This window comes from Triturus cristatus, chromosome 2_2, assembly GCF_964204655.1.
Source record: "Triturus cristatus chromosome 2_2, aTriCri1.1, whole genome shotgun sequence".
Taxonomy (NCBI): Eukaryota; Metazoa; Chordata; class Amphibia; order Caudata; family Salamandridae; genus Triturus; species Triturus cristatus.
Window position 1 is genome coordinate 580,001,944 of NC_140582.1, and position 26,099 is coordinate 580,028,042.

Here is a 26,099-nt window from a genome sequence, read left to right on the forward strand (position 1 = left end):
GTCTTCTCAATTGCGGCTCTTTGGGGACTTAATCTTTGGAGAAGAGGAAGTGTATGATTTCGCGCACACCCCTTCAATATATAGAATGATTTTGAGCAACAACGCCCGAAATCTCTTATTAAGGATTTTCTAACCTAGTTACTATAAAAAGACTTTATTTAAGGTGTTGGAGGCCGCTTTTAGGATTTGGAAAAAGATCCGAATTATTTACAAGATTCCTAAAATTGTATTATCTACCCCTTTCGATTCTTTAGAGGTACTTCCCGATATTTTTCAATTTATGGTTGCTCGTAGGTGGGGTTTATCAGGTATCTGGAATATCGGGCATCTGTATGAATCTGGGCCACGCTTATCTTTTACCCAGCTCCAGGAGAAATTTCATCTTCCTAGAGGAGACTTTTTTAAACTCCTGCAAATCTATAGCTTTCTGGATCAAGCTAGATCGAAGGGTTTGTTCTTGGAAGGTAATGTTGATTTTCTTAAATTAATTAAAATTAAGGCAAAGATTGGTCTGCTTTATAGATGTTTTATTTCTATACAAGCAGACGATTTGGATATTCAGCAAAGCAATTGGAATTGCAGAGTTGAGTCCACGATTGATATACAGGCATTGTTAGTGCTGGCTAATTCTGTTCTCTTGGCGGGGAATCTGAGAAGCCAGCACTACATGTCTGTTTTCAATTTGTATTATACACCATCAAAAATAGCTAAATGGAAAACTGGAAGGGGCGATAAATGTCCTAGATGTAATCTGTATGCGGCTGATTCGGTACATATGTTTTTTGATTGTCCTAAGTTGGGCTATTTTATATCTGAGGTCCAATATTTTGTAAATGTCTCGTTGGGTGTAAATTGTAATTTGACCGCAGAGGTAATGTCGTTGGGGGTTACTTCAAATTTTGATGAAGGTCAGGTATGTAACCCTGAAGTTCGTTTTTTGTTTATTTGTATGGCTATAGCTAGATTATGTATCACCTCTAAATGGATAGATCCTGACCCCCCGACTTTTGCGGAATGGCAAACTCGGATCCTGGCTATTTATCAGATGGAGATGGCATTGTACGGGCTTAAACGACCTGGGAAAAAGCGGATGGGTCTCTCCACTTGGGATTTTATCAAAAAATGGATTTGAAATCTGCAATATATGTACCCTCTGGTTAACAAACGTGATTTAATTTGCTGTATAACGCTCTTGTGGCCCTTGCGGCTATTCTTAATTTTTATTTTTTTGTTATTTCATGGATAAATAAAAATAAATTTTTAAAAAAAGAACAAAAAAAAAGATTAATGGTGGATTATCCACCTTCGAGGACTTTCAAATTGGCCGAGGACGTTCCACGGAAGACTCTTTGCTTTGATGGCTTTTTTTTCCATGATTGCTCTTCTGAATTTGTGCTGGGTGACCTGTTAGACTAAACATAAAAAAGACATAACTTCAACGATACCATAAACTGAAACGACATTGAAAATGTATTTCATTTCAGACAATTTTATCTTTGAACGTCTCTGTGTCCCTTTCTTCCCCCGCACTTGTCCCCCCTGCTTGCTTTTCTAGGTTTGCTGCATCTGCGCAGTAGCAGGCTGCGCCTCGGTGTCCCTGATGGGGGTCCCCTCCGCCTGGTGCGCAGCGCCTCTTGCTTTGCAGGTTTGTGTGGAGGGCTCCGCTCGGTGTGACCCACACAGTGCAGTACCTTTCGACTGCCCCTGGTTTCTGGCATGAGGTTCCATAATAATGGCTCTGTGGAAATGGGAGCCTGGGGGGCAGCCGAGCACCGCGAGGTCTGCCGCCCGGGCAGGTTGGGAGGGGGGAGAGGGGGGCGTGGCCGAACGGCCATTTTGTAAATAATTGGGCTACATTTGAAGGATAGCCCAAATGTAGCCCAAATCCAGGGGTAGTAGCCCAAGGGGTATATATACAAAACGCGCGATTCCCAGCCACCATTTTAGGCTTGGTGACCTGGTGGCTGGGTGCGCTAGTTAAAGTTTTTCTGGTGTATTATTAGGCGTGAGTAAGGAGTTTGACACGTACCTGGCGGCATGTCTTGCGGCGACTATCGCGTCCTGGAGGCTATTCGGTTGTTGAGCGAGGCGGGGAGGATGGACTTGCTGGTGCAGGAGGCCAATTGGACGAAGCGCCCGGCGAGGCGCGCGTCCGCGGGGGTGGCGGCCGCCGTCGCGGCTTGTTCGCCACCCGGGAGTCCGTTGAGGAGAGCGGTGAGTGACAGGGGCAGCGCATATGTCAGGAGCGCTGCCCCGGGGTCAGCGTGTGTGGAGGAGGGGAGCGAGACGGGACTGGAGTTGGGAAGGGGGCGGGGACGAGCGACGCGACGGGGGAAGGCTCCGGCCGCCTACCAGGCGAGGCCTAGATCGTACGCGGGCCGCTCCGGAAGCCGGGGAGCGTCCGTTTCCAGGGCGACGGCGAGAGGCTGCTCGGCGGAGGGCCTGACGATGACGCGGGGAGGATCGCGGAGCGCGCGGGGGCGGGGAGAACACGTGGAGGAGGACGAGGAGCTGGGGGAAGGTCCCGGGGGGAGCGCGCAGTGCGGGGGGATATCGGGGGCCGGGTCAGCGCGGAGGCGCGCGGCCCCCTGGTCGGAAGGCTCGGTATTGGGGAGTGTGGGGGGGCGGGGGGGGGCAGGCGGCTCGGGCACGGATCGACCGGTCAGCCAGACGGTGGGGGGTCAGGGGAGGGGGGGGAGCGCGGCTTTCAGTGGGGTGGCGATCGCGCAGGGCCATGTGGCGGCTGGGGGGGAGACGGGGAGGGGCGGGGGGGGGTTTGACGCGAGCACCTGGGAGAGGGGCAGGGGCGCGGGGGGGCGCACTGTCAGAGAGTGGGAGCAGGTAGGGGGGGCCCTGGAGGGGGAAGCAGCAGGGGGAGAATCCCCAGTGCTATTCGAGTCGGAGGGCAGTGAGAGGGACTGGGGAGGCCTGGATATCTTTGAGTCCTGGGCAGAGGGGTTGGCGGGGGTTGGGGGCGTAAGAGCGGGGGAGACGGCAGGGAGGGGGGAGGGGTGTGGGGGGGGTGGCGCGGTCGGAGGGGAGTCGAGCGGGCACGGGGTGAGATGGAGTGGACAGGGGGAGTGGAGCGACGGGGACGAGGGTGAGGGGGAGGACGACGACGGGGCGGATTTGAGCGCGGTGGGTAAGGCGTGGGTCGCGGAGTCGTCGGGGGCTGGCAAGCGGGGATGGGATGGCAGGAGGAAGGTAGGTAGGCCCAGCACACCAGACCATTCCTTTCCTTTGCAGGTAGCGGAGAGGCAGCGGGAACAGCGCGGGGTACCGGACTTGGCAGGGCTGGGAGCGGCCTGGCGACGCCAAGGAGAAGGGAGGGTGGAGCCTCGGGCGGCGTGCCCAGTACCGGCGAGGGATCCCGACGCGGCTGGCACAAGTAGGCCCGAGACGGGCTCGCCGGCCCCAACACCCACGGGGTTACTGCGCCCCGGGGGGCAGCGACGGAGGAGCACCGAAAGGAATGTTGTTTGTTTTCCTAAGCAGCAGGTGGCAGGTCCAGCGGGGAACGCTGGGGGTGCAGGACAGGAGGAATTGGACTATGAGGAGGAGAGTATGGAGGAAGGGGAGTTGCGTGAGGTGGGAGACGGTAGGGACGGGGGGCCGAGTAATGTTGTGACTAGTTTCTTACAGGTGTCACGACGCCAGGCGCAGCCCACGGGTCGGACATCACGGTGGGAAAGCAGCTCGGCTCCCAGGACTGGACGTCGGGATGAGCGACGGACGGAGACACTGGCGCCAGGTAATGCACATTTGCTCGGGCGGCCAAGGATGGTGTCGAGAGGAGTGGGGGGGGCGGGGGTGGAGGGGGGGGTTGGGGAAAGACTGCGCAAAGGCGCGTATGTGGTTGATGTGGCTGTGGGCACGGACGGAGTAGGGCAGGGTGACAGCGGGCAGACCAAGAAGGAGGGGACAAGCGAGAAGGGGACAGGGGACGCAAAGGCAGAGGAGGCAAAACTGGAAAGTAAGGAATTGAAGGTAAAACGGTTACCATATATGGGAGTGACCAAGCCCTTGGGGGCGCACTTGATGTTGACAACGAAGGAACGGATTTGGAAAGGGGAATATGTGGAGATACTTAAACTCCTGCACAGAGAGGTCCGAGCGAAGGAGGGATCTAAGGAAGAGGAATTTGAGCTCGCAAAAAGGCCTAAGGTGCCGCTGACAATAGAAAACTGGACAGCGGCTTTTCTGATATATGCCAGCGTGTATTGCGAGAAGTTTCCGGAGAGGTCAGTGGCCATGTTTAAATACATGGACGTAATTAGGAAGGCACAGATTACAGGGGGCGGATATGCCTGGGCTCAGTATGATGAGGAATTCCGGGCGCGCATGGCATGGGATGCGGAGGCAAAATGGGGAGAGTTGGATACGGATCTCTGGCAGCATACCATGGGCCTGGCGGGGTCGGGGAAGACTATATTTACAGCCAGCGGGCTGCCGCTCGTGTACCAGCCCTTTCGAGGGGGTCCCACCCGCGGGGGGGTGGGGGGAGCTGGCAGAGGGACGACAGGAGATAAAGGGGCTTGCTGGGACTTTAACAAAGGACTATGCACGAGAGAATATTGTAAGTTTAGGCACGAATGCTCGAGCTGCGGCAAGCGCCATCCGCTGGTCAAGTGTTGGGGGACGCAAGGTCCGGGCCAGAGCGGGCAGCATTGGCAGGCGGGAGCCCCTAAGGCTGGAGCTCAGCAGCAGTCACAGCAGGGAGGAGGAGGGAGGGGGGCGAAGGGGGCTGGGGCGAAGGGCTCGTACTCCGGTTAGGGTAGAGCAGCTGGTGGGGGCGCTGGGGGCCTATCCGGACAGGGCGGCGGCGGAAACACTGAGATTGGGGTTTCAAGAGGGGTTCAGATTGGGGTACGAGGGGCCGAGGGTTCGGAGATGGGCAGATAATTTGCGATCAGCGAGGGAGCATCCGCAAGTAGTACAGGCAAAACTAGACAAGGAGGTACGGGAAGGCCGCATGGCGGGACCATTTTGCGAGTGGCCTCTGCCCAATTTGATTGTGTCACCCATTGGGGTGGTGCCTAAAAAGGAGGTGGGACAGTTTCGCCTCATTCAGCATTTGTCATGGCCAGAAGGTGGGTCGGTCAATGATTTTATTGCGGACAGCGCGGCCACTGTGTCATATTCATCGGTTGACGTGGCCATGGCACTGGTGGTGTCCGCGGGCGCAGCGGCACAGATGGCAAAGTGCGACATCAAGTCAGCTTTCCGGTTGCTGCCAGTGCATCCAGATGACTGGGATCTGTTAGGCATACAATTCGGCGGTCACTGGTATGTGGACAAGGCATTGCCGATGGGCTGCTCCATGTCCTGCGCACTCTTTGAATGCTTCAGCACGTTCCTACAATGGTTGTTTACGGAACGAACGGGTCACCAAGGTGTCACACATTATTTGGATGACTTTTTCTTTGTCGGCACCTCAGACTCCGCGGACTGCCAGCAGGGTCTGGACAGCTTCCATGAGATCATGGGGGACATGGGCGTGCCGCTGGCCCCGGAAAAAACGCAGGGCCCCAGTACGGCACTGGCATTCCTTGGTATTGAATTGGATTCGGTACGTATGGAGGCGCGCCTCCCGGAGGAAAAGAAACGGAACATGTTGAGTTTGCTGACCGAGGTGTTGGCACGACAGAAGGTGACGGTCAGGGACATACAGGTGTTGCTGGGACATCTCAATTTTGCTTGTAGGGTGGTCAGAGTAGGGCGGACTTTCTGCAGGCGACTGGGGCGCGCACTGGAGGGGCAGAGGCCTCCGCACCATCATGTGAGGTTGTCAGCAGGGGTGAGAGAGGACTTGCGCATGTGGCAGTTTTTCCTGCACCAGTTCAATGGGGTGCCTTTGATGAGGGAGGTGGACATGGTATGGGACGTACAGATTTTCTCGGATGCAGCGGGAAGCAAGGGATTTGGTCTGTATTGGCAGGGGAGATGGTGTGCGGAGCCCTGGCCCGAGGACTGGTTAGAGGGCGGCAGGAGCATCGCGTTTTTGGAATTCTTTCCCTTAGTGGTGGCAGTCACACTGTGGGGGGTTTTGTTAGCCCACAAAAAAGTCACGTTCAGGATCGACAACATGGCAGTGGTACAGGTGGTGAACAGGCAGTCGGCGAGGGATGCGCAGGTGCTTAAGCTGTTGCGGGTTTTTGTGCTGGGTTGTTTGAGGCATGATATTGCGTTTCGCGCGGTGCATGTGCCAGGAGTGGACAATGACATTGCGGATGCCTTGTCTCGTTCACAGTGGGGGAGATTCCGTGGGCTCGCCAAGGACGCGGACGGGAACCCGACCAGGATGCCAAGCCAACTCTGGGAAGTAGGCAATACCGGATGCTACAATTGGTTCTAGGTTCTTTGGCGCGGTCAACGAAAATAGCATACAGGGCGGCATGGGAGGAGTTTGTTCACTCAGGGGCGAGATGGCGGGCTTATGAGGCGGAGAGACGGGAGGACGTGGTGCAATTTATTCTGGATTTGGTGGAGAGGGGTTTGACAAGGGTGACGATAGTGGGCAAGTTGGCGGGGGTTGCGTTCATCGGCAAACTGTTGTGGGGTTATGCGCCATCCGCGGGGGAGCTGGGGACGCGGATTTTGGAAGGCTGGGCGCGGGAATGTGGGAGAGTGGCCAAAGTGCGGAGGCCTCTGTCATGGGAACTCTTAGGTAGGGTGATGGGGGTTCTGCCAGCGGTGTGCTGGGACGGTGGGGAGGCCTTGCTGTTCGCCACACTCATGTCTTGGATGTTTTTTGGGGCGTTTCGGGTATCAGAGCTGCTGGGGTCGAAAGCGGACCGGGGTTTGACCTGGGAGGAAGTATCATTTGGGGATCGGGTGGTGAGCATTTGGCTGCGAAAGGCAAAGACTGACCAGAAGAGTCGAGGGAAGTGGGTTACGTTGAGGAAAGGGCGATCCCCGGGGGTGTGTCCGTTCCGCTGGGGTATGCGGTGGAGGGCGTGCGCTGGGGGTCTGGGGGGACTGGTCTTCTCCCATCAGCAGGGGCGAGGCGTTAAAGCTTCACAATTGCTGGCAGTACTGAGGAAAGCACTTAGGACGCTGGGGGTCGAGGAAAAGGGTTTTGGCACGCACTCGTTTCGCATCGGGGCAGCGTCGGAGGCGCATGCGAGGGGCTGGGACAGGGGCGAAATCATGAAGTTGGGAAGATGGTCTTCAAATTGCTACCAGCGTTATGTGCGCAGCGAGCCGGGGGGTGGGGGGCCACTGTAAAACAGGCAAAAGAGGGACTTTACACAGGACAGTGAAATTTTTCAGAGGTTGTGGTTAGGTTTTCATTCTTGTTTTTCTTTTCAGGTTCGGTTATGGGACCCCTGGCCCGAGAAATGTCTATCTGGATTGTGGGGCATTCGTTCGTGAGGAGGGCCCAATTGCAGGCGCAGGAGAGTTACTTTGGGGAACAGTTGGGTTTTAATAAAGACGTGTTCTCTGTGGGGTGGAGGGGTAGGGGGGGGATGCGTTGGAAGGAACTGGTGCCCGTGTTGAATGGGATCTTAAGGGCGGGTCGGTGCCCAGATGTATTGGTTCTTCATTTGGGGGAGAACGACATGGTAAGGGAGACTGGTTTGGCCCTAATGCGGGCGATGAAGAAGGATCTGGCTTTGATCAAAGAGAGCTGGGCGGGTTGTTCGATTGTGTGGACGGAGTTTGTCCCCCGGAGGAGTTGGAGGGGGGCGGTGAACCCAGGTGCGGTAGATAAGGCGCGACGGAAACTTAATACGGAGATGGTGAGGTTTTGTCGGCATTTGGGGATTGACCGCGTGGCACACGGGGACATTCGATACGATGCGCGGGAGATGTTCAGGGATGACGGGGTGCACTTGTCCAGGATGGGAATGGATCTGTATCTTTTGGAGTTGAGAGAAGTGTTGGCGCGTCTGTTGGGAGTTTATAGGCGTTAGGTCATGCGGGGTCGCGGTGCGTGGGGGGGCAGAAAAAGGGGAGGAAGAGGCGCAGTCGCCGACACTTCCCCCCTTTTCCTGGGTGGCGGGGTGGTTGACAGTTGGCCGGGATTGGCTAGAGTTTGTTGTTAGAGGTTTGGTAATGTGGGTCCAGGGACAGGTAAAGGGTAGACAGGTTGGATAAGTTTAGATTAGAGGTTGGTTAGTTACAGTTGCACTAAAGGCAGGTAGGGGTTACGGTCAGGGGAGTTTGGGAGTTGGGAAAGGTTACATGGTGTAGGATTGGGTTATATGTTGGTTATGGAATGTTATGTTGTATTTTGGGGGATGGGGGAAATGATGTGGGGATCGTAGGGGTGGGGGGAAAACACAAGGGGTCAGGAGGTTATTGTATAGCGAGGCGTTAGTTTTGTAAGGCAGTGGCCAAGGAGTTAAATTGTGATATGCACCTGTTTCAATAAAGCGGCCTTTTTCACACACAATAAAGGAGTTTGGTGTCGGCTTGGCCCCCTCTCCCCCCTTAATCTCCCAATGGGAGCCTGGGGGGCAGCCGAGCACCGCGAGGTCTGCCGCCCGGGCAGGTTGGGAGGGGGGAGAGGGGGGCGTGGCCGAACGGCCATTTTGTAAATAATTGGGCTACATTTGAAGGATAGCCCAAATGTAGCCCAAATCCAGGGGTAGTAGCCCAAGGGGTATATATACAAAACGCGCGATTCCCAGCCACCATTTTAGGCTTGGTGACCTGGTGGCTGGGTGCGCTAGTTAAAGTTTTTCCCCACCCACCCTCCCTATGGTTAGAGGGGTTTTAGGGGGCCTGTTTCAAGGGGTTTTGGGTCTGCACTTTTGCGGGTTTTGGGGGCAGCATTTGTTGGAACAGGTACATAGGGGCTGTTGGATGTATTGTCGCTTGGAGCAGGTGCAAGCGGGGTGGTTGACAGTTGGCCGGGATTGGCTAGAGTTTGTTGTTAGAGGTTTGGTAATGTGGGTCCAGGGACAGGTAAAGGGTAGACAGGTTGGATAAGTTTAGATTAGAGGTTGGTTAGTTACAGTTGCACTAAAGGCAGGTAGGGGTTACGGTCAGGGGAGTTTGGGAGTTGGGAAAGGTTACATGGTGTAGGATTGGGTTATATGTTGGTTATGGAATGTTATGTTGTATTTTGGGGGATGGGGGAAATGATGTGGGGATCGTAGGGGTGGGGGGAAAACACAAGGGGTCAGGAGGTTATTGTATAGCGAGGCGTTAGTTTTGTAAGGCAGTGGCCAAGGAGTTAAATTGTGATATGCACCTGTTTCAATAAAGCGGCCTTTTTCACACACAATAAAGGAGTTTGGTGTCGGCTTGGCCCCCTCTCCCCCCTTAATCTCCCAATAGAAGGGCTCAGGGTCTGCGGTTGTATTGTTTCGTTTAAGTTGCGGGGTATCTTCCATCGCCAGTCCACAGCACCGCATCTTTCCACAGTCGTGCTAACAGATGTTCTGCCTGGTCTGGCTGCACGGCTCCGGCGAGACACTGAGCCCTTGCGTTTCTTAAGAGGATTCATGGCTTGCCTTGCTCATCTTGTGCTGGTGTGCAGTTTCCTTTCCTCTCCACTGGTGATTCTTTCCCTGTGTTGATCCTTGGTTGAATCTATTTTGAAGCAGCTGCCCCCGGAGTCCTGAATCTAGGCCACGTTGTAGGGCTGAGCCGGCTCCGAGAGCATCTTATCGTACCCGCATGCGGTGTTCCGAGGATGCCCTGCCCGTGTGCTGCGTCAGAGTTTATGGGATTAGCTGTTTGTCACGATGGCAGCGTGCCTGCAGAGGGTAATCCTCGGGTATTTTCGTCCCCGCTCAAGGGTGTCCCCTGGAAACCGAGGTCACGCTGCCGGCTAACTACCCAGACCCTGCATGTTACAGCGCATGCTAACTCAAGACCAGACGGTGACAGTACTAACCCTGTAGAGGGACACGGTGAAGTGGTTTTCTGTTGAATAGAAAAGCTTTGTGCAGCTGAACACTTTACTGTCAAATATAACCTCTCCTGCCACCGTCATCAGTTCACCCCTTCCTTTATATGTCCACTCAGGTCCTTTACTTCCGCCCCTTGTTTAGCCTTCATGTCTTTTCTGTGTCGATCGTGTCTTTTTTTTTTCCTTCCTCTAAACTCCCCCCCCCATTTATTTTGCCCATTTGTTTCTGTTCGATTCCCCAGCTGTCTCCCTCTTCCCTCCCCATAACTCGTGTTGATTTTTTGCTGCCTCCTAAATCACGTTGATTGAAGATGGCTGCACTGTGTGATCTTTATGAGCGACTTCCATCCACTGACGGTGAACCGTGATTGGTTTGAACTTTTCCCAGTTTCAGAAGTGAACGTGTTGATGACGGGTTTGATTTTGACTCTTGCTGTTTAGAAAGACCTCTCCCCTGCTCCGCGGGGCTGCATTACTGTAAAGCATTGAAAGAACGCCGCGCCGGCTTCCCGCGGTGTGCCTAACCGGCTCTTTTTATTCCGTGCAGCGCACAGCAACCCCGTGGACATGCCCAGCCGAGGCCAGAACGAGGACCGGGACAGCGGCATCGCGCGCTCAGGTACAGTCACCGCAGGGTGTTCTTAAATTGTCCAGCTCTGCTGAGGGGTCTGGAAGGGCCGGGCTCTGTGTGACCCGCGACTGGGGTCATCGTTAAGAGGAAAGGCATGGAAACCTTGGGAAACATTCACACCATAAAAATACAGCCCTTGCTTCATGAATTGGCAGTCCCCGGTGCTCTGGTTAAGCATGTATACCACGCAAGAGACAAACACATTTCCATAACTGCACTGCAGTGTATCCCAACTTTCAGATGGTGAAATGTGATTTACTGGTCGCTGAAAGAGCGAAGTGATCACTGTTTACATTCGAAGTTTAATCTGTGGTAAAATCGGTCACGTTTAGAGATATGAGAAGGAATGGCAAAAGAGCAAAAAGAAAAAAAAGCGAATCGTCGCTTAGAATTAATGGCAGAATATAGATGGGGCGAGATAAAGAGGAAGGTGAAACTTGGCACAACTTTTAGATAAGTGTATAGAAGCCAAGTATATGCTTTCTGGCACGACCGCCAGGTACCCACCCTCCTGGCTTCGGCCGCAGAAAGATGCATTATTCTATAGTACGCCTTTTGCCATGTACCGCTGGATGCAAGCAAACTTCCTTGAGTGTTTTCGTCTCTACAATGGTGCCCTGTTAGTAAAGCTGTCTTGCAAACACCCTTCTTTCCACAGCCTCCCTGAGCAGCCTCCTTATCACTCCTCTGCCCTCGCCAAGCTCCTCCTTCACCAGCAGCTGTGCCAGCAGCTACAAGCGCCGCTGGCTGCGGAGCCAGACGACCAGTGTCGAGAATGGCATCATCCCCCGCTGGTGAGTCTGGCCAGGATGAGCGTTAGCGCGGGGGCGGGCATTGGGGAAATACAGACTTCACGAACCTTCATTTACTGTTCCCATTGCAATGTTTGGGTTGGTGTGGGTCAAGACAAGCGACTGCAGAGTAGAAGAAACATGGCCTGTGTGTGTGAGAGAGGGAGGTGTTTTGGACCTGTGGTGATTTTGCGCCTTCTTCTTGGAAATTGTTTAGTCTTTTTTGGAAAGTACACCTTATTTCCAAAACAGTGTGCATTTTGAGGAACATAGAGCTTTGATGTATGCTTGTGAAAGAGGTGTACTTGGAGTGTGGGGTATAAATGCTCTGTTTTTTGTTATTTATTTTAAATGCCATTAATATTCACCGAAGGGTGAACGGTCAGAATGACTCGCACTAGTTCATAGGTGAGTGTGGGGAGAAGAGAGCAGGGCTTCATCACTAAGATTTTATATCAGGGGTCTCCAACCTTATGTGTAATAAGAGCTACTTAGGTTCAATAAAATCCATTGTGAGCTTCTATTATTGCTAGTGTCGCAATAGTGACCACATTAGACAAGATTACATTAGTGGCCACTGAATGTAAGATTACTAAGCAGTGATCCCCTCAGTGCATCAGACATGGCTGCCAGCAGGAATGTATAAAATACTTTGTTAATAAGGAATATAAAACATCAACCGCTGCAAAACCCAAGCATGAAAGTAAGATTATTAGAAATAAGTCTCCCCACATGATTCATCATTCAAAAGACAGTTTTAAAAATTGTTTGGAAACTCAGCCATTTTTCTACAAACCAGTGTGTATAGTTCTGAAAACACACACGTTTGGCTTGAATACATGGTTTTGGCACTATTTCATTAATTAATTAATGAATACAATAACATGTAATTCAACCAATTAAAACCTTCTAATTTAGCAGGAAGGGCTTCACAGGCGGGAGCTATTTAAAGGTAGCTTGAGAGCTATCAGTAGCTCACAAGCTACCCGTTGGAGAAGCCTGTTTTATATGTTCGTTTGAGCTTTGCTTTGAGTGTTTAAGTTTTGTAAGTCAATAATGCACAGCTATCGGGGCGACAGTAATTTAGCAGTCGCTATATAACTGTACTTTAGGACCTCAAGATTTGAATCCCTAACAAAATGTATCTTGTGAAGAAAGTGCACAGTTTTATGTCACCACTCTGGCGCTCTGCTTATGTCTATACCAGACAGCTGTTGAGCATCTGTGTGCAGCTCTTGTTCCCAGGCCATGCATGACCAATGCAGATTGTACTGCTCCTTCTGCAAGAACATAGAAAGCTCCAGTTGCGTGCTCTCTGTGAGACAGTGAAGCCTAATAAGAAGCTTATTCATGGCCGACACATGATATCCCTATGTGACATCATAGCACGCTTCCAATTTTGCAAAAATGATTCTCAAATGTTGGATGCTACTTAGGTGGAACACATACAGATTTACATTTAAGTTTTCATAATTTCTAGATCTGTGAGGTGTGTTTTTTAGGGGGTGCGTGTAGAGGTGTATGTCATTGTACCAATATTTGATGCCATGCATGTTTTGAAAGACCGTGCATGCTAAAATGTTGCATAACTGAGTGCTGTTTCTTCTTTATCGTCCCAAAAAGAAGCAGCAGTGCATTGTAGCTGCAATAAACCACTTAGTCGGGCATACATACCGAAATATATTGTGCCCGGTGTAGGAGGAAACTTTTGGCTTTTCTGGCTTAGAGCCTGTAGCAGGCACCTGACCCAGATAAAAATCTTCAAACCCTTTTTTACAGACGTGTGCAAATCAAGCACCTGTCTGTCATCCATGTGAATATGTATGTGACCAGTAAATGAAGGATTAATTTATTTGAGCTTGAAAAGGGTGCTGTGCCTTTAACCCCTTCGCTGCGGCGCGAATTCCGCCGCAGCGCTGGGGGGGGTTTGGGGGCAGCACGGTGGCGCGGTGCTCATGACGGAACCGCGCCGTCATGAGTCACGGGCGAGCTGTGCTCATGACGGCGTGGTTCCGTCACGACTCCGCCCACTCTCTAATTCGCCCGCACAGGCGGGGAATTCGAGCCGCGTGGGAGGAGCGGCCGCTCCATGACGGAACCACGCCGTCATGAGCACACGGTGCCCGTGGCTCATGACTGCGTGGTTCCGTCAAGGGCACACAAGGGGTTAAAGGGGCTCTTTGTTGACACAACTAGGACTAACGCAACAGAAACAGTAGTGTGGTAACTGAATTAGTTTGTCCTATACAAATGCACACAAAGAGGCCTGGTTAAAGTCCAGATCCGTTTAACACACAAACGTAAGGGTACCCAATATGTGGATGCCACTAAGCTGTGTGTTTCTGATGGATACCTCTAACAACAGAGTCCGCATCTTTAGAATATTCCCAGGTGTCAAACTGGATACAGAAAGCTTTCCCATCTGGGATTCAGCACACCAGCAGGAGATGCCGTGTGACAGTGCCCCTGCATGCTAATGTTACTTATTTTGTCAGTGCCTTCGAATGCAGATCCAGAGCTCTTTCCCCTTTTCTCTTTCGATTTGGCACCTGTTTCAAGCGCTGTTCTTGCCTATCGGTAAACAGACACGTAGCTGGATGCCACAGACTGAAGCCAGACAACCCTGATTTTTTTGACTGAACATCCTAGTCTACAGAGTCGATTGTACAAGATTCCACTAGCAAGGTGAAGCCTGATTCATTCTACAAGGTCCAACGGCTAACCCCTCCCCCCCCCCCCATCCCCCCCAACTCCCATATTCCCTGACCAAGAATCAGAAGTTTCAAGCGTTCGTGAAATAAATGTTCTCATCGGACTGCCTAGCGTTATGGTTGTCACTATTAGACAATGGGGTTACCCAGTGACATGCAGAACCTGTGGTTCTGCCACAACACACTTTATACAATTCTACTCCTAAATCCCCTTATCCGTGGGATTACATTGAATGCTCATATAAAGACAAATGTTTAGGACCTGAACACACACAGCATTGAAAAAATACTAACAAATCGTGTTATTAGCAACAAATTGAAGTTGTTTTATGTTCAAGAAATTTTCTATTTTCAAAAACAAAACATTTCATGTGCAAATTCAAAAACACAGTACATATACACTCGGTGATTTAACCATAGACAAAGGAACATCAATACTACATCAACAATCATAAATTACAGGACATACATAAATTATTTACATCACAAACAATAGCATGTAAACAGAGCGTGACATAGTGATGTCTCAGGATGACCTAGAGATATGTTTCTTATGGCTGTGATAGTCAAGATGGACAAACGCTTCTTAAAAAGAGCGTCAATGTTTCGACCCTTCTAAACTTGTGCGGGTTAAAAAACATCTATTAGGGTCTTCATCAGGAAAAACAAACAAATGGCCTGTGTATAGCCTCAAGGGTCCTGTGCGGGATTCCACTGTTGTAAAAACTGCATCCTGGGGCTCAATTCGGCTCCCAATCGAGTAGAGACGATTAAAAATAATTGGATGGGCCGGCACCCATGCTCAGACACCACCTCTGGCGTCAAGCGCTCCGATTCAGTGATCCCAGCCAAATTAGGGGCAGCCTGCCTCCTTAATTGGATCCATATACGTAACAACCAACACAAATGCATAAAAATTCTCTGTCAGCGACAGCGTGGAGTCACCTCCTAAATCCTTGTAAGATGGAAATCTCCACTTGGATCTCTATTCCAATTCAATAAATCGCTCTTTCACGGGGCTCGACAGAGCGTAGCCGCAGCGTGTCTTCTCCAAGCATTAAGGTTGGTCAGTTCTTGTTGCCTATTTGGACATTACATGAATGCCCTCTCTGTCTTGGTTATCAAGATCTTGCCATCAGTTCCTGAGGAGTTTTAGGCCTCCCTGACTCAAACCATTGAGTTTGGTCATGATGTGGTGAAATGTGCAATTTATTTGTACCTGGATACCATTAATTGTTTGGGAAGAGAAGTCACATTATGGTGGTGCTCCGGTCATGCATGAGTGAGGTCTACAGGCTTCTCTGCATATGTCCAGGGCAGCCCATATGGATATGCCTTTCAGCGGATTTAGCTTATTTGGTGAGAAGGCTGACTCTGCCCTGCAACGTTTCAAGGAGAGCTAGGTGACGAGTTCTTTATAACTTTTCGACCTCTGCTGCCAGTCAGTTTTTTCAATTGTTTCAACCCTTTTGGGGGTACTCATGATGTCTGGCATATAGACATCAGCAGGGCACCCCCACCCCACAGTGGTCAACCCAGTCCTTTTGGAGCTGGGATCAGGCAGGCAACCTGCTGGTCTCCAGGTGCACACACCTTCCCAGTCTGCTTGCCCTGCAGCATCAACATCTAAACCACGTTGGTTTGTCCTTAGTGGCACACAACCACGCTTTGAGAGGCTAGATCAGATTTTTTCTCCAAGGGAGGCAAACTGTTACATACGTCTGATCAGTTCTTCAGATCGTTCAATGGGGCTATGACTTTCAATTCTTAGCCGACCTGCTGCATCTTGTGACCATATCAGAGCAGCTTTCAGAGGAACACCTTTCCATCATGTTGCCAGTGATGCAAGCCGTACTGTTCAAAGAGGCCATAGTGAAGGGTACTGGATGCGCAGATTGAGGCTGGTTTTTACTCTCTTGCACCAGAAAAGGATTGGTTGTTAATTACTTGCTCCAGAAAAGGACAGATGCCTTCTTCCTATTTTAGATCTTCACCCTCCAAACACTATTTTGCAGGAGGACACATTCAAAATGCTAGCCGAGGTTCTGTTTGCCTTGGATCTGGATGACTGGGTTGTAGCCTTAGAGACTTTCAGAGCACATACTTTCATGTAACCGTCCCGCATTCCCACAGATGTTAACTCCGGTTCAAAAAGGCCAGGAGCATTTTCAGATTTCTAGCCTCACCTTTGGCCTTACTAGTGCACCTCAGATGTTCTGGAAAGTGATGGAGGTGGTTGCTGCACATGGTCGGAGGATGAGGATGCCAGTTTTCCCCTACCATGACTAATGGTAATTGAAAGCTGACTTGCATAGTTAGTCATGAACCACCTCCAGGCAACAGAGAACCTCTTGACATCGCTGGCCTCAACGTGCCAAAGTCTCACTTGACTCCTTCACATAGGTTTCCTTTCATAAGAGCCATCTTGGATATGGTGTAGTTCAGGACCTTATTCTCCATCATGAGTAGAGTATTTTCGGTCTATGATCTCAATATTTCACCCTCTGCCCGGAGTCTCGGTGAGAGTGGTTCTGAGGGCAGTTGGCCTCTTGGACTCCTGCATCCTGTTTGTTGACAATGCCAGGTGGCATGTGCGGGCTCTGCATTGGATTCTGAGGTCTCAGTGGGCCCAGCACTAAAGAAACTTGTTGGATTCCACCCAGGTTTCGTAGGAGACTGCAACAGTTCTGCAGTGGTGGCTACCTGACCTCATTTTGACAAGAGGCAGACCCCTCTCCCTACCCTATCCAGAGCTGATGGTGGTGACGACTGCGTTATTGTTGGGTTGAGGGGTCATCTGGAAGAGGTGGAGATCAGAGGAATTTGATCTCTGGTGAAAGCCCGATTCCACCTCAGTCTGTTGGATTAGTGTGCCAGGCACTTGGTGTTGAAATCTTTCTTTCCATCCGTCACGGGGAAGCAGGTACAAGTTGTTACTGGCAACACCACTGCCATGTGATACTGCAACAAGTAGGGTAGATGGGGCCCTGCCTTCAACCTACCTCTTGTGGTTGTGAATATAATCCTTGCTATGTAGTGCCCTTCTGCAAAGTCCATTTACACCAGACACTAGAAAAAAATGTGTGGCCTCGTGTAGATCCTGTAACATAGATCAGCTGCAGACCAATCTATCAAATGTTTTATTGTTTGTTTTGTCTTTGGCCCAACAAGGACATACTGTGGGCACATTTAAAGGTTATTTGTGAGCCCTTTCAGCTTTGTTGAATTAGCTGGGCCAACCATTTTAGTTTAAATCACCTGCTGTAATAGGGTTTATAAACAAGGGTCCTCCAAAGCCCTACTACCTCGATAGCCAGATGCGATCGGAAGAGCATTTTGCCCATTCGGTCCTACAGGGCAGTCCACAGACACCCCACCTTGGGCGGGACTGCTTTAGTATGTATTCCAAAGGTGAAGAAACTGCAGTTAGAAAAACCTGTCAGAACTACAAGTTACTTAACTTGGGTAACACTCTTTCAGGTGGGTACTCTGTCCCTTCAGTAAGGGTAAGTAACCTATTTTTAGCGATAGGTCCATGAAAATGTCAATGTAGAAAAGAGGCAAGTTTATATATTTACATTTGTTGAAGGAGCACTTTATCTACTTGTTCAAAAATATTTTAATGACATTGAAAATGAAATAGTTATTTTAAGTTTACATTATCCATACTATATTAAAATATGACTCCTAGACTCTATAGATATGCCTTAGATATGCCTGTTTATGGATGTGGTACCTAGCACGTACCCCAGCTTTGTGACACTTAAACTGCTTTATTGGCCAGATGTTTGCTCTTAAATTATTAAGAGAGGAGTCTTGGCTCATCTGTTAATTTGTCGAAAGAGGGTAAGGACCTGTATAAAACAGTACTAAAGGTATATTATTTATTGAATGTTTGCAATGCAAGTGTTTGTTCTGGAAAATATCTGTTTAGCTGGTCTTTTATATTTAAATGGGTAAATATATGCACACAACAGGCCAAACAAACTTGGTTGAAAAATTACTAGTGAAGGTTAAATGTCACTTGCAATCTGGAGCTAGTCGTCCTTGAAGCACACATTTTCCTTTGGCTGTGTCCTTCCTGTTGCATCTCAAGAGAGTTGTATGTGTTGGTAAATTCAGCTCAGCCAGTGTAGTCTTTTCTATTCACCTATATTCTTGGCAGACTCTCGTTTTTTTCTCAAAACACTGCAGTCAAGCCCTATACCTCACTATCTCAGACAAATCCTATTTGTTCCTGTCACCTCTCTGCGTGTTTGATAGCAGGTGACCCTCCTATCTGTTATAGCCTCCCTATTTTTGAGGTCATATGGTAATATTGACAATGTAGAGCAATTTGCTATTTGTTCATCTTTCCTTTATCTTTTATAGATTTGAGATCTTACATGGCCTTCCGTTATTCAGACCTACCACTTAAGATACCATGCCATAAATACATAATGCGGCACAGTAATACCTTGTATACAAGTTGAAACCAAAATATTACATTTTGCCTGCTTTTAATCTCTTGTGTTTGGTGTTTGTCAAGCTATGCCAGCTCGTCCTTCCACTGACTGTTTGAGCGAAATGTTTAAAGTTACCAAACCCATATTTAATTTCTTAATTCCACATGAGACTGCACCTTTAGTACGTTGTGAAGGATGACTTAAAATTCTTTAAAAAATATTGTGTTGGTGAATTTTGTTGTTTAAACTATTTGACTGACTTATCTCTCAGAAATGAGCTCCTAAGGATCCTGGTACTTCTAGCTCCGACAGCATAGGTGTATATCGTCTGGAAACACAATATCCAAACAAACTGAAAAGCCTCGGCATTTGTTCCAAAGACATTCACTTGTTCTTAGTAATCAGAATTTTTTTAAAGCATAATTTTATGAATCCATTTGTTCTTTCTTTAGGTCTACAGAGGAAACATTCAGCATGGCGGATGAGAGCTGTAGTTCGAACCCTGCAATGGTCCGGAGGAAAAAAATTGCCATTAGCATAATTTTCTCCCTGTCTGATAGGGAAGAGTCGCAGAGAAAATTCCAGGATTTTTTCTTTTCCCACTTTCCTCTGTTTGAATCACACATGAACAAGCTGAAGGGTGCCATTGAGAAGGTAAAGATTGTGTAGTCTACTAATTGTAGTGGAAAAGGGGAGTGTTGCAAGCAGATGTTTTATGTCCATGCACACTTTCCCTGGAAAATTGATATTTTGAGACGCAGAAATGAGGATAAACCTTTTTACTGTGGTCTTCTGTGTACGATTTTCCCATTATATTTATATATATATATAATATATTTTTACATATTTGAATATTGAAATGGCTCTATGTAGAAGGGTATGCTAGATCTTGCCAAGGCACTATAGTGTTGCTTTGTGGGGACCAGAACATTAGAATAAAGTTTTTTTAAAGTTCGATCAAATTATTTAACTGTAATTGCTGCCTTGGGTATCCTATTCCGTTGTGAATGTCAGGATATTCTTGTGGGTGCAGACAGATCCTGAAATACATTTAGAAACTTGGGTCTTTAAGCAATGTGATGATTTTCCGGTTGTCTAGGGTTGCTTATCCTGTGATGGCTGTTATTGCTTTTTTTTGGGTTACTTGCTGGTTGCTCCCTGGCACAATACATATTTATTTTTGTGAAGAAAGGTACCTATGATGTGAATAAATATTCAATTGAGAGCATTCTTCATACTCTGTTACCTTTCACTACAATTTTAGAGGTGGCTTCGGAGTCTGATCTGCTCCTTCTGCCCAAAACGTTTTATTTCATTTAGGCTATTTCTAACCAGTACCTTTCCATGTAAGGTGAATATAGTGAGAGAATAGAAGCATACACTTATGTAATCAAAGCAGAAGTCAGACGACAGGGCAGTGAGCATCTTTCACTTTGCTGACACGATCTTGTAAGGATTATTTTAGTGCTTCAGTTCGGAGTCTGTTTTCAGCAGTAGTCTGAACATCAGTCTGACCAAACATGTTGAACATGACTTTAAGGTGTTTCAAAGGCAAGGAACTACATTCCTGTGTGGGTAATACATACTGTATCAGTGGCGTAGGGAAACCTCCACTTAGGCAACTTAAGCGGGGACTGCCACTTGCCAGATGGGCTAGTAAATTAGTTATTTCTAGACCCCTTATGTCTGCAGGTATTCAAACAAAATGATTATAACAATCACTGTTAAGGAATACATGACGTTAGATTTTAGGCCATGGTCTGGCATGCACAGAGAAGGAAACGGAGAGAAAAATCAGTAAAATAGTGGAAAAGCAGAGAGATAGGACTGAAATGGTCAATTAGCATTAGAGAGAAACGTAAGAAAGAAAAAGTAAGGATGAGTAAATAAAAGAAAGGTACGAGCAAGGAAGGGTGTTAAGAGGGAAGAAAGCATGAAAGGAAAGCAGGGAAAGGGGTGAAGGGGAAGAGTGAACGGATGGAAAGGTGAAAGGACGGATGGAAGGGTGAAAGGATGGGCATAGATGGATGGGTGAACTTTTTGATAAGAGTGAAAGGTTTGACAGAAAAAAGTGGAATTGACTAGAGAAAGGTGAACGAATGGATGGGTTTAAGGAAAGGCGGATGAATGGATACATGAAAATCTTGATAGGGAGGTAAGTGAAAGATGAACTTATAGATGGATTGATTGATGGAAAGATGTTGAGGATGGGTGCATTGAAAGACGAAGGGATCCACAGATGGATGGGTGATTAGATTAAATGAAGGGTGAATAGATGGATCATGGAAGGAAGATTAAAGGGTGAAAGGAATTATCATAAGGAGGGTTGTGTTTGCTCAGTATTTGCTCAGTTTGCATTTTCAGTCCTATTAGAGGCATGTTTCCAGTGGGGCTATTTTCATTTTCTGACTACGCCCTTTTACTGGATTTTCATTGTAAAGAATATGGTAAGGGAATGAGAAGTTCCAGTCAGCGATTCAGCCCGTTCTCAATGTCTGCACTTTGTTCCATCCTTACTTTGAACTACATCTTTTTTCATGAGACATATAGGTAATTTAACAAATTAATTGTTCAGGGAATAAGCCACTGTAGTACTTGTTACTTGTAAAGTTAGTTGTTGCATTTATAATTAGTATTATGTGCATTCCAGAAACTCAGTTTGTCAATAAATGTATTATATTTTCTATCGGTGAACTCATCTGTGTTCTCTCTTTTTAAGGCCATGATAACCTGCAGAAAAATAGCAGAATCAAGTCAGCGCGTTCAGGTGTACATCAGCCGTGTCATGGAAGCTCTGGGTGAATTCAGGTACGATACAGAGAATAAGATTGTCTATTTTATTTATTATGCCGATTTAAAGAGTGCTGTTGCCTTTCTGTCCTTTTCGAGCGCTGATGTTATGTTAAAGATTGTACATTTTAATCAATAGACGCAATGGCACCATATATCAACTCTACTCGTACGTTCACTCTCATGCATACATCAATCACTGCTCAGCTCGGAATGTGAAGGCACTTGTACAATTTTTAAAGAATATTTTAAAAAATGTTTAAAAAAAACATGTAATGTCACAATTACATAAAGAAGTTCATAAAACGATTAAAAAAAAAAAATCACCGTAGTCCTCAGTAAATACAGTTATATAACAGTGTTGGCTCCCTGGAAAGGAAAAACAGAAAAGACAATAACATTTGTCATTTAACAGTTAATTTGAATAAAATGAACCGCACCCAGCAGAGAAAAGAATTCTCTGTCTCTGTGTGGCTGCTAACTCTAAACAAATTTAACAAACAAGTAGCGTTGACGCGTTTCGGTGAGTGATTCACAATAAAGCCACCTTCTTCAGGACACAATGCTTTCTTAAATCCTTTCCTGTTTCATGTAGTACAGTAATATATTCTTTACACCGGTGCAGAAACACTCAGAGTATCGTTTAAAATCGGGTCAGATGATGCATGCAACTGATTCCGTGTTTATATTGATAGTGTTAAGAATGGAATTTTCCATGTTCAATATATATACTCTGAGTCACATCCTTTTCTTGTTTTCTAATTATACCATAAGTTCAAGAAGTGGTAAAAATCAGGGCTTGTCTACAATGTTCTCTGATCAAATAGATGAGCTTGTTATATTTGGTCACCCGTCTAAACAACCGGTACGCGTTTCTGTTGCATTTGAGTCTAACAGATCCTGTATATACCGGTGCCCTCTCTCGGCCATGGTTCGAATAGCCAACTGAAAGCAGACTGACTCGTGCAATGTCCAGTTTCTTTGTTCTGCGATTAGCAGGACTTTAGGTGATTATTCTAATATTCGATGGGAGCGAATTCCAAGTTCTTGGTGCAGCTCCTGGCAACACTCCATCACATGTTCTCTTCTTACGGAAGAATGCTGGTTTCAGTAAAAAATCTTCGGATCCCCTAGAGGATCTACTGCCTCCAGACAGCGTAATTTTCTGGACCAGGTAACGTGGAGTTTTGCGGTGTAGTGTCTTGTGTGTAATACATGCAATCTTTACCTGTATTTTTGCCCCGTATGGTAACCAGTTGAGCACATTCAAATGTGGAGTGGTCACATTTTTTTGAGCCCTTTATAAGTCTAGCTGCCGCATTGAGACAAGCTTTTAGGGGAGCTGTTGAAATCTTAGGAAGACCATAGAGTTGCGCATCCATACTCAGTTCTTGATAAGTTAGGCTTTCAAGAAAGAAAAGTACTTTAATTCACACTAGAATGGAACACCACACACGCCACACACGAAAATAGTCACAAGACAATTTAGTGTCCAGGGTGATATCAGGTACGGCAGAGCGTCTATTCACTATCCCCGTCATTTCCACCTTCTGGTCTAGGCAAAGTCTGCACTCTTTGGGAAAGAATATTTGTGTGATTATGGCTCGGGTGCAGATCTCCCCTCTAACGTGTTTACCCTTAGTCTCTTACAGTTCACTTTTTGCAGATTCTTACCATCCACGGTGAATCAACACTTAGGTCAGCCAACCGTGTTCCTTCTCAGTGCGCGTGCCACTCTCCTGCTTCCGAGAGGTGATGTGCTACCTGCAACTCTGCCTGGAATCTCTGTGCTGCCTGCTGGGGACAACCCAGCAGACGTGGCTCCGGTGGTCCACTTTGGAGCAGTCTTCTGTGATCTGTTGTCAAGTAGACATGAAGCAACATTCCCAGTTGAAAGCTTAATCATGTTACGAACAGTTGAGCCATGCATGGGCTGATTGTCTAGGCTTGGTGCTGCCACGCCGCGTCCGATTCTCTGGGCACACTGCAGCCAGACAGAGGCGATCTTCTGCTTGTGTTGCTGTCATGCACTATCACACATAGCCTTCTTTTCTGATGGTGACATGGCCATGCATGCCAATCTTCTGATTGTGATGCAGCCACTCGCAGGCTAATCATTTGTTGATGACATGGCCATGTACAGTCTGGATTTTGGCACAGGATCACATCCCTGACTGGGCCTCGGGGATCACAGTCTGAGTCTTCAGTGTTCTTGACTTGAACCACTGTGGAGAGACTACAGACACCAGGGTCCACAGATAGCTCTCCTCCGTTTTCTCCCTTCAGTTGTCTCACAGACACCCGAGACATGCTGCGGCTCGCTCCTTCAGGACAGACATTCCTCCTACATAGTTGGCAGGCTCCAGCCCTCTATCAGCTGGCAGAAATGCTTCTACGAGCTTTAGGTCAGATACACCGCTTGTCAAGCAAGAGGTCAGACTCCGATAATATCCTCTCACTGCTGTGAAGCGGTCTGCTAGTCAGACACCAGCGCTGGTTGTGCATCAGTCCTGCGGAGCACTCCTTTTCTTGGCAATATTGGACTTAGGACTTGAATAATAAGTGCGGATAGTGGGTTACCATTTTTACACCGGTATATATGTGTATCCACTATGTACATCTTCAGAACCGGTTTGGAACATTCCAGAGTAATGCTTCCCGCAGGAGGGTTGTCCCCAGCCTGGAGCATCCCAACAGGCACAAATATGTGAGGTTTATGCATCTGCTGTGATTAACCAAACTGAGTGTGATCAAGGAAAAACAAAAGTCAAGGCCAAATTTAAATGGTTTACTTCACTGTTTACAACAGAGTCTGCGCTCCCACACTTCACCCTCACCATTACCAAATGACAGTGTTCAGTTTGACAAATTAGCAGCTGCTTGCCAAGAAAAAGGCTCAATTGAATTTCTAAAGGAACTTTATCCTCACTCTTCTCACTTCAATGTCTAGGTCTCCTCCCATCAGCTTCAAGAATGTCAGCAATACAGTTCCTCCATACCTCCATTTTCTGCAAAAGACCATGGCTGGGGTATCCAAAATGAATTCCACAGGCCTCCATTACTCTGACTTACTCGTGCACACCATGCATGTATACTCAGGCAACACACACAGCCACAAACAACATACACTTCGGACGTTAGTGCTAGGAGTTGGGTAAGCACAACAAATATGAACATTACACTGTTGGGTCAGAGGCAGGACACAGATAAACTGTGGATTCCCCAGACACGATGCCCTGCCACCACCGTTGCATGTGCTTAACCCATGACAGGGACTGTAGTCCACTGTCAGTCAATAAGGGCACTCTTTATGAGTTCCTCGTTGTCACAGGGTGGGTCTTCAACTCTCTCATGGCAAAACACAGGTGTAGGCCTACTGCACACCTGCCAGATTACCGTGATACCAGGACCAAAATCAAACACAGGATATCAGATACATGCAGTTGGGGAATTCGAATACAACTGCAAATCACACAAGTGACATTTCCATCTCAACTGACCACCACATTGGCTTGGGAAAGGAAGCCAATCTCTGAATCTAGTATGACTTCCAGTTTCCATTCTCTCAACAGTGGGCATGTAGAGATTCCCAGAGAAACTGCTAGACTGGGAGGCTTTTCTATGGCGAGTGAGTCAAAGGCTGCTCAATCCAGTAATTGAACATCAATATTGATCCTGTTCATGCTTGAGAACCTCCTGAGCATATAGTAGGACACCTGGTCCTTGCATTTGGTAATATTGCTCCATTCTGTGGCGTGTTTCTGACTATGTTTGTTTTATCACTGTACTTGTGGAGATCAGCAGTTACTACTGCAGGAGCTTTGCACACAGGCCTACATAGGTGCTAAAGAGTGCGAAGGAGAGAGTGATAGCCCTGGCACACCTTTTGACAGCCTGCAAGATGATGATTCCTTTAACTTTGTCTGAATCTGCTGACCCTGGTCCGAGAGGAAGGAGGCGACTCATTCCTGAACATATCCTGACACTCCAGCCCAACTTTCAAACCAGTGTGGCACTGTACACAGTATCATAGACTACTGAGGAGTCGAAGAATATTGTGCCTAATATATTGCTCTCATCCAGTGAGTGTAAAAGCTCTGTTCTATTATTTGATAGAGCTGATTCAGTTTCCATTAAAGGTCTCAATCAGAAATTGTGTTTTTTGCAGGATGTGATACATAGCCAAATAATCTTGAAGTTGTCTTGTGATCTCAGTTTTCAGAATTTCACTTGGATAGAATAGGTTTGAGACTGTGTGATGGTAATTGTTTGCTTAAGACAGATCTCCCAGGATATTCCAACATCAATCACAAAACGTTGTAATCTATCAAAGGAAAGTTTGTCTCCATTTTGCTACAGAGTATGCTAAGTAACAGACCGTAAGTTAGTCAGGAATAACCTCTGAAACAGCAGTGTGTTCTTTACCTTAATAGCTTGCAGTCTGTATGGGGTAGTCCACCAGGCACAGCTATTGAGTTGTTGTGCTCCTGGGCCTCATTTTGCTGCCTCTCTATGCCCATTATCAGCTCCAGCTTAAAATGCTGGGCCAAAACCTCGGATGAAATGAGCATGGTCCCTTTCAGTTCACCCTAGCAGTACCCAGAAAGGAGCTGGTACTAAGTGGTGCCAGCAACTCCCCAGTGGACAGTTGCTCATCAGTACGCAGACGGGTGAGCTCTTTCTCAGGAGGGCTTCTGCATATCAGCCATGACGCAATTCTAGACACCTTTGCAGACCCCCTCTCTCTACCCTGCTGGAGACAGTTTAGAGCATCCAGGCTAAATGAGGACTTAAGTTCATTACAAGCGCCTTCATTACAGGGATTCTTAAAGTTGAAAATCCTTTGAGAGCCTTCATTGTAGGTTC

General features: G+C 47.9%; 1 protein-coding gene across 6 annotated transcripts in view; it reads left to right on the forward strand.

Moving 5' to 3' along the window:
* Positions 1-26,099, forward strand: part of FNIP2 (folliculin interacting protein 2) — a 319,680-nt gene that overhangs the window by 235,322 nt on the left and 58,259 nt on the right. For 3 of the 6 annotated variants that reach the window (XM_085641737.1, XM_085641733.1, XM_085641732.1), the window contains 5 exons: positions 1,556-1,645; positions 10,413-10,484; positions 11,155-11,290; positions 18,896-19,097; positions 21,163-21,251. In XM_085641737.1, coding sequence (XP_085497863.1) covers positions 1,556-1,645; positions 10,413-10,484; positions 11,155-11,290; positions 18,896-19,097; positions 21,163-21,251 — 589 coding nt within the window. Of the gene's footprint in view, positions 1-1,555; positions 1,646-3,096; positions 3,752-10,412; positions 10,485-11,154; positions 11,291-18,895; positions 19,098-21,162; positions 21,252-26,099 lie in introns of those variants that run through there. The other 3 variants (XM_085641735.1, XM_085641734.1, XM_085641736.1) reach the window with 2 other exon arrangements.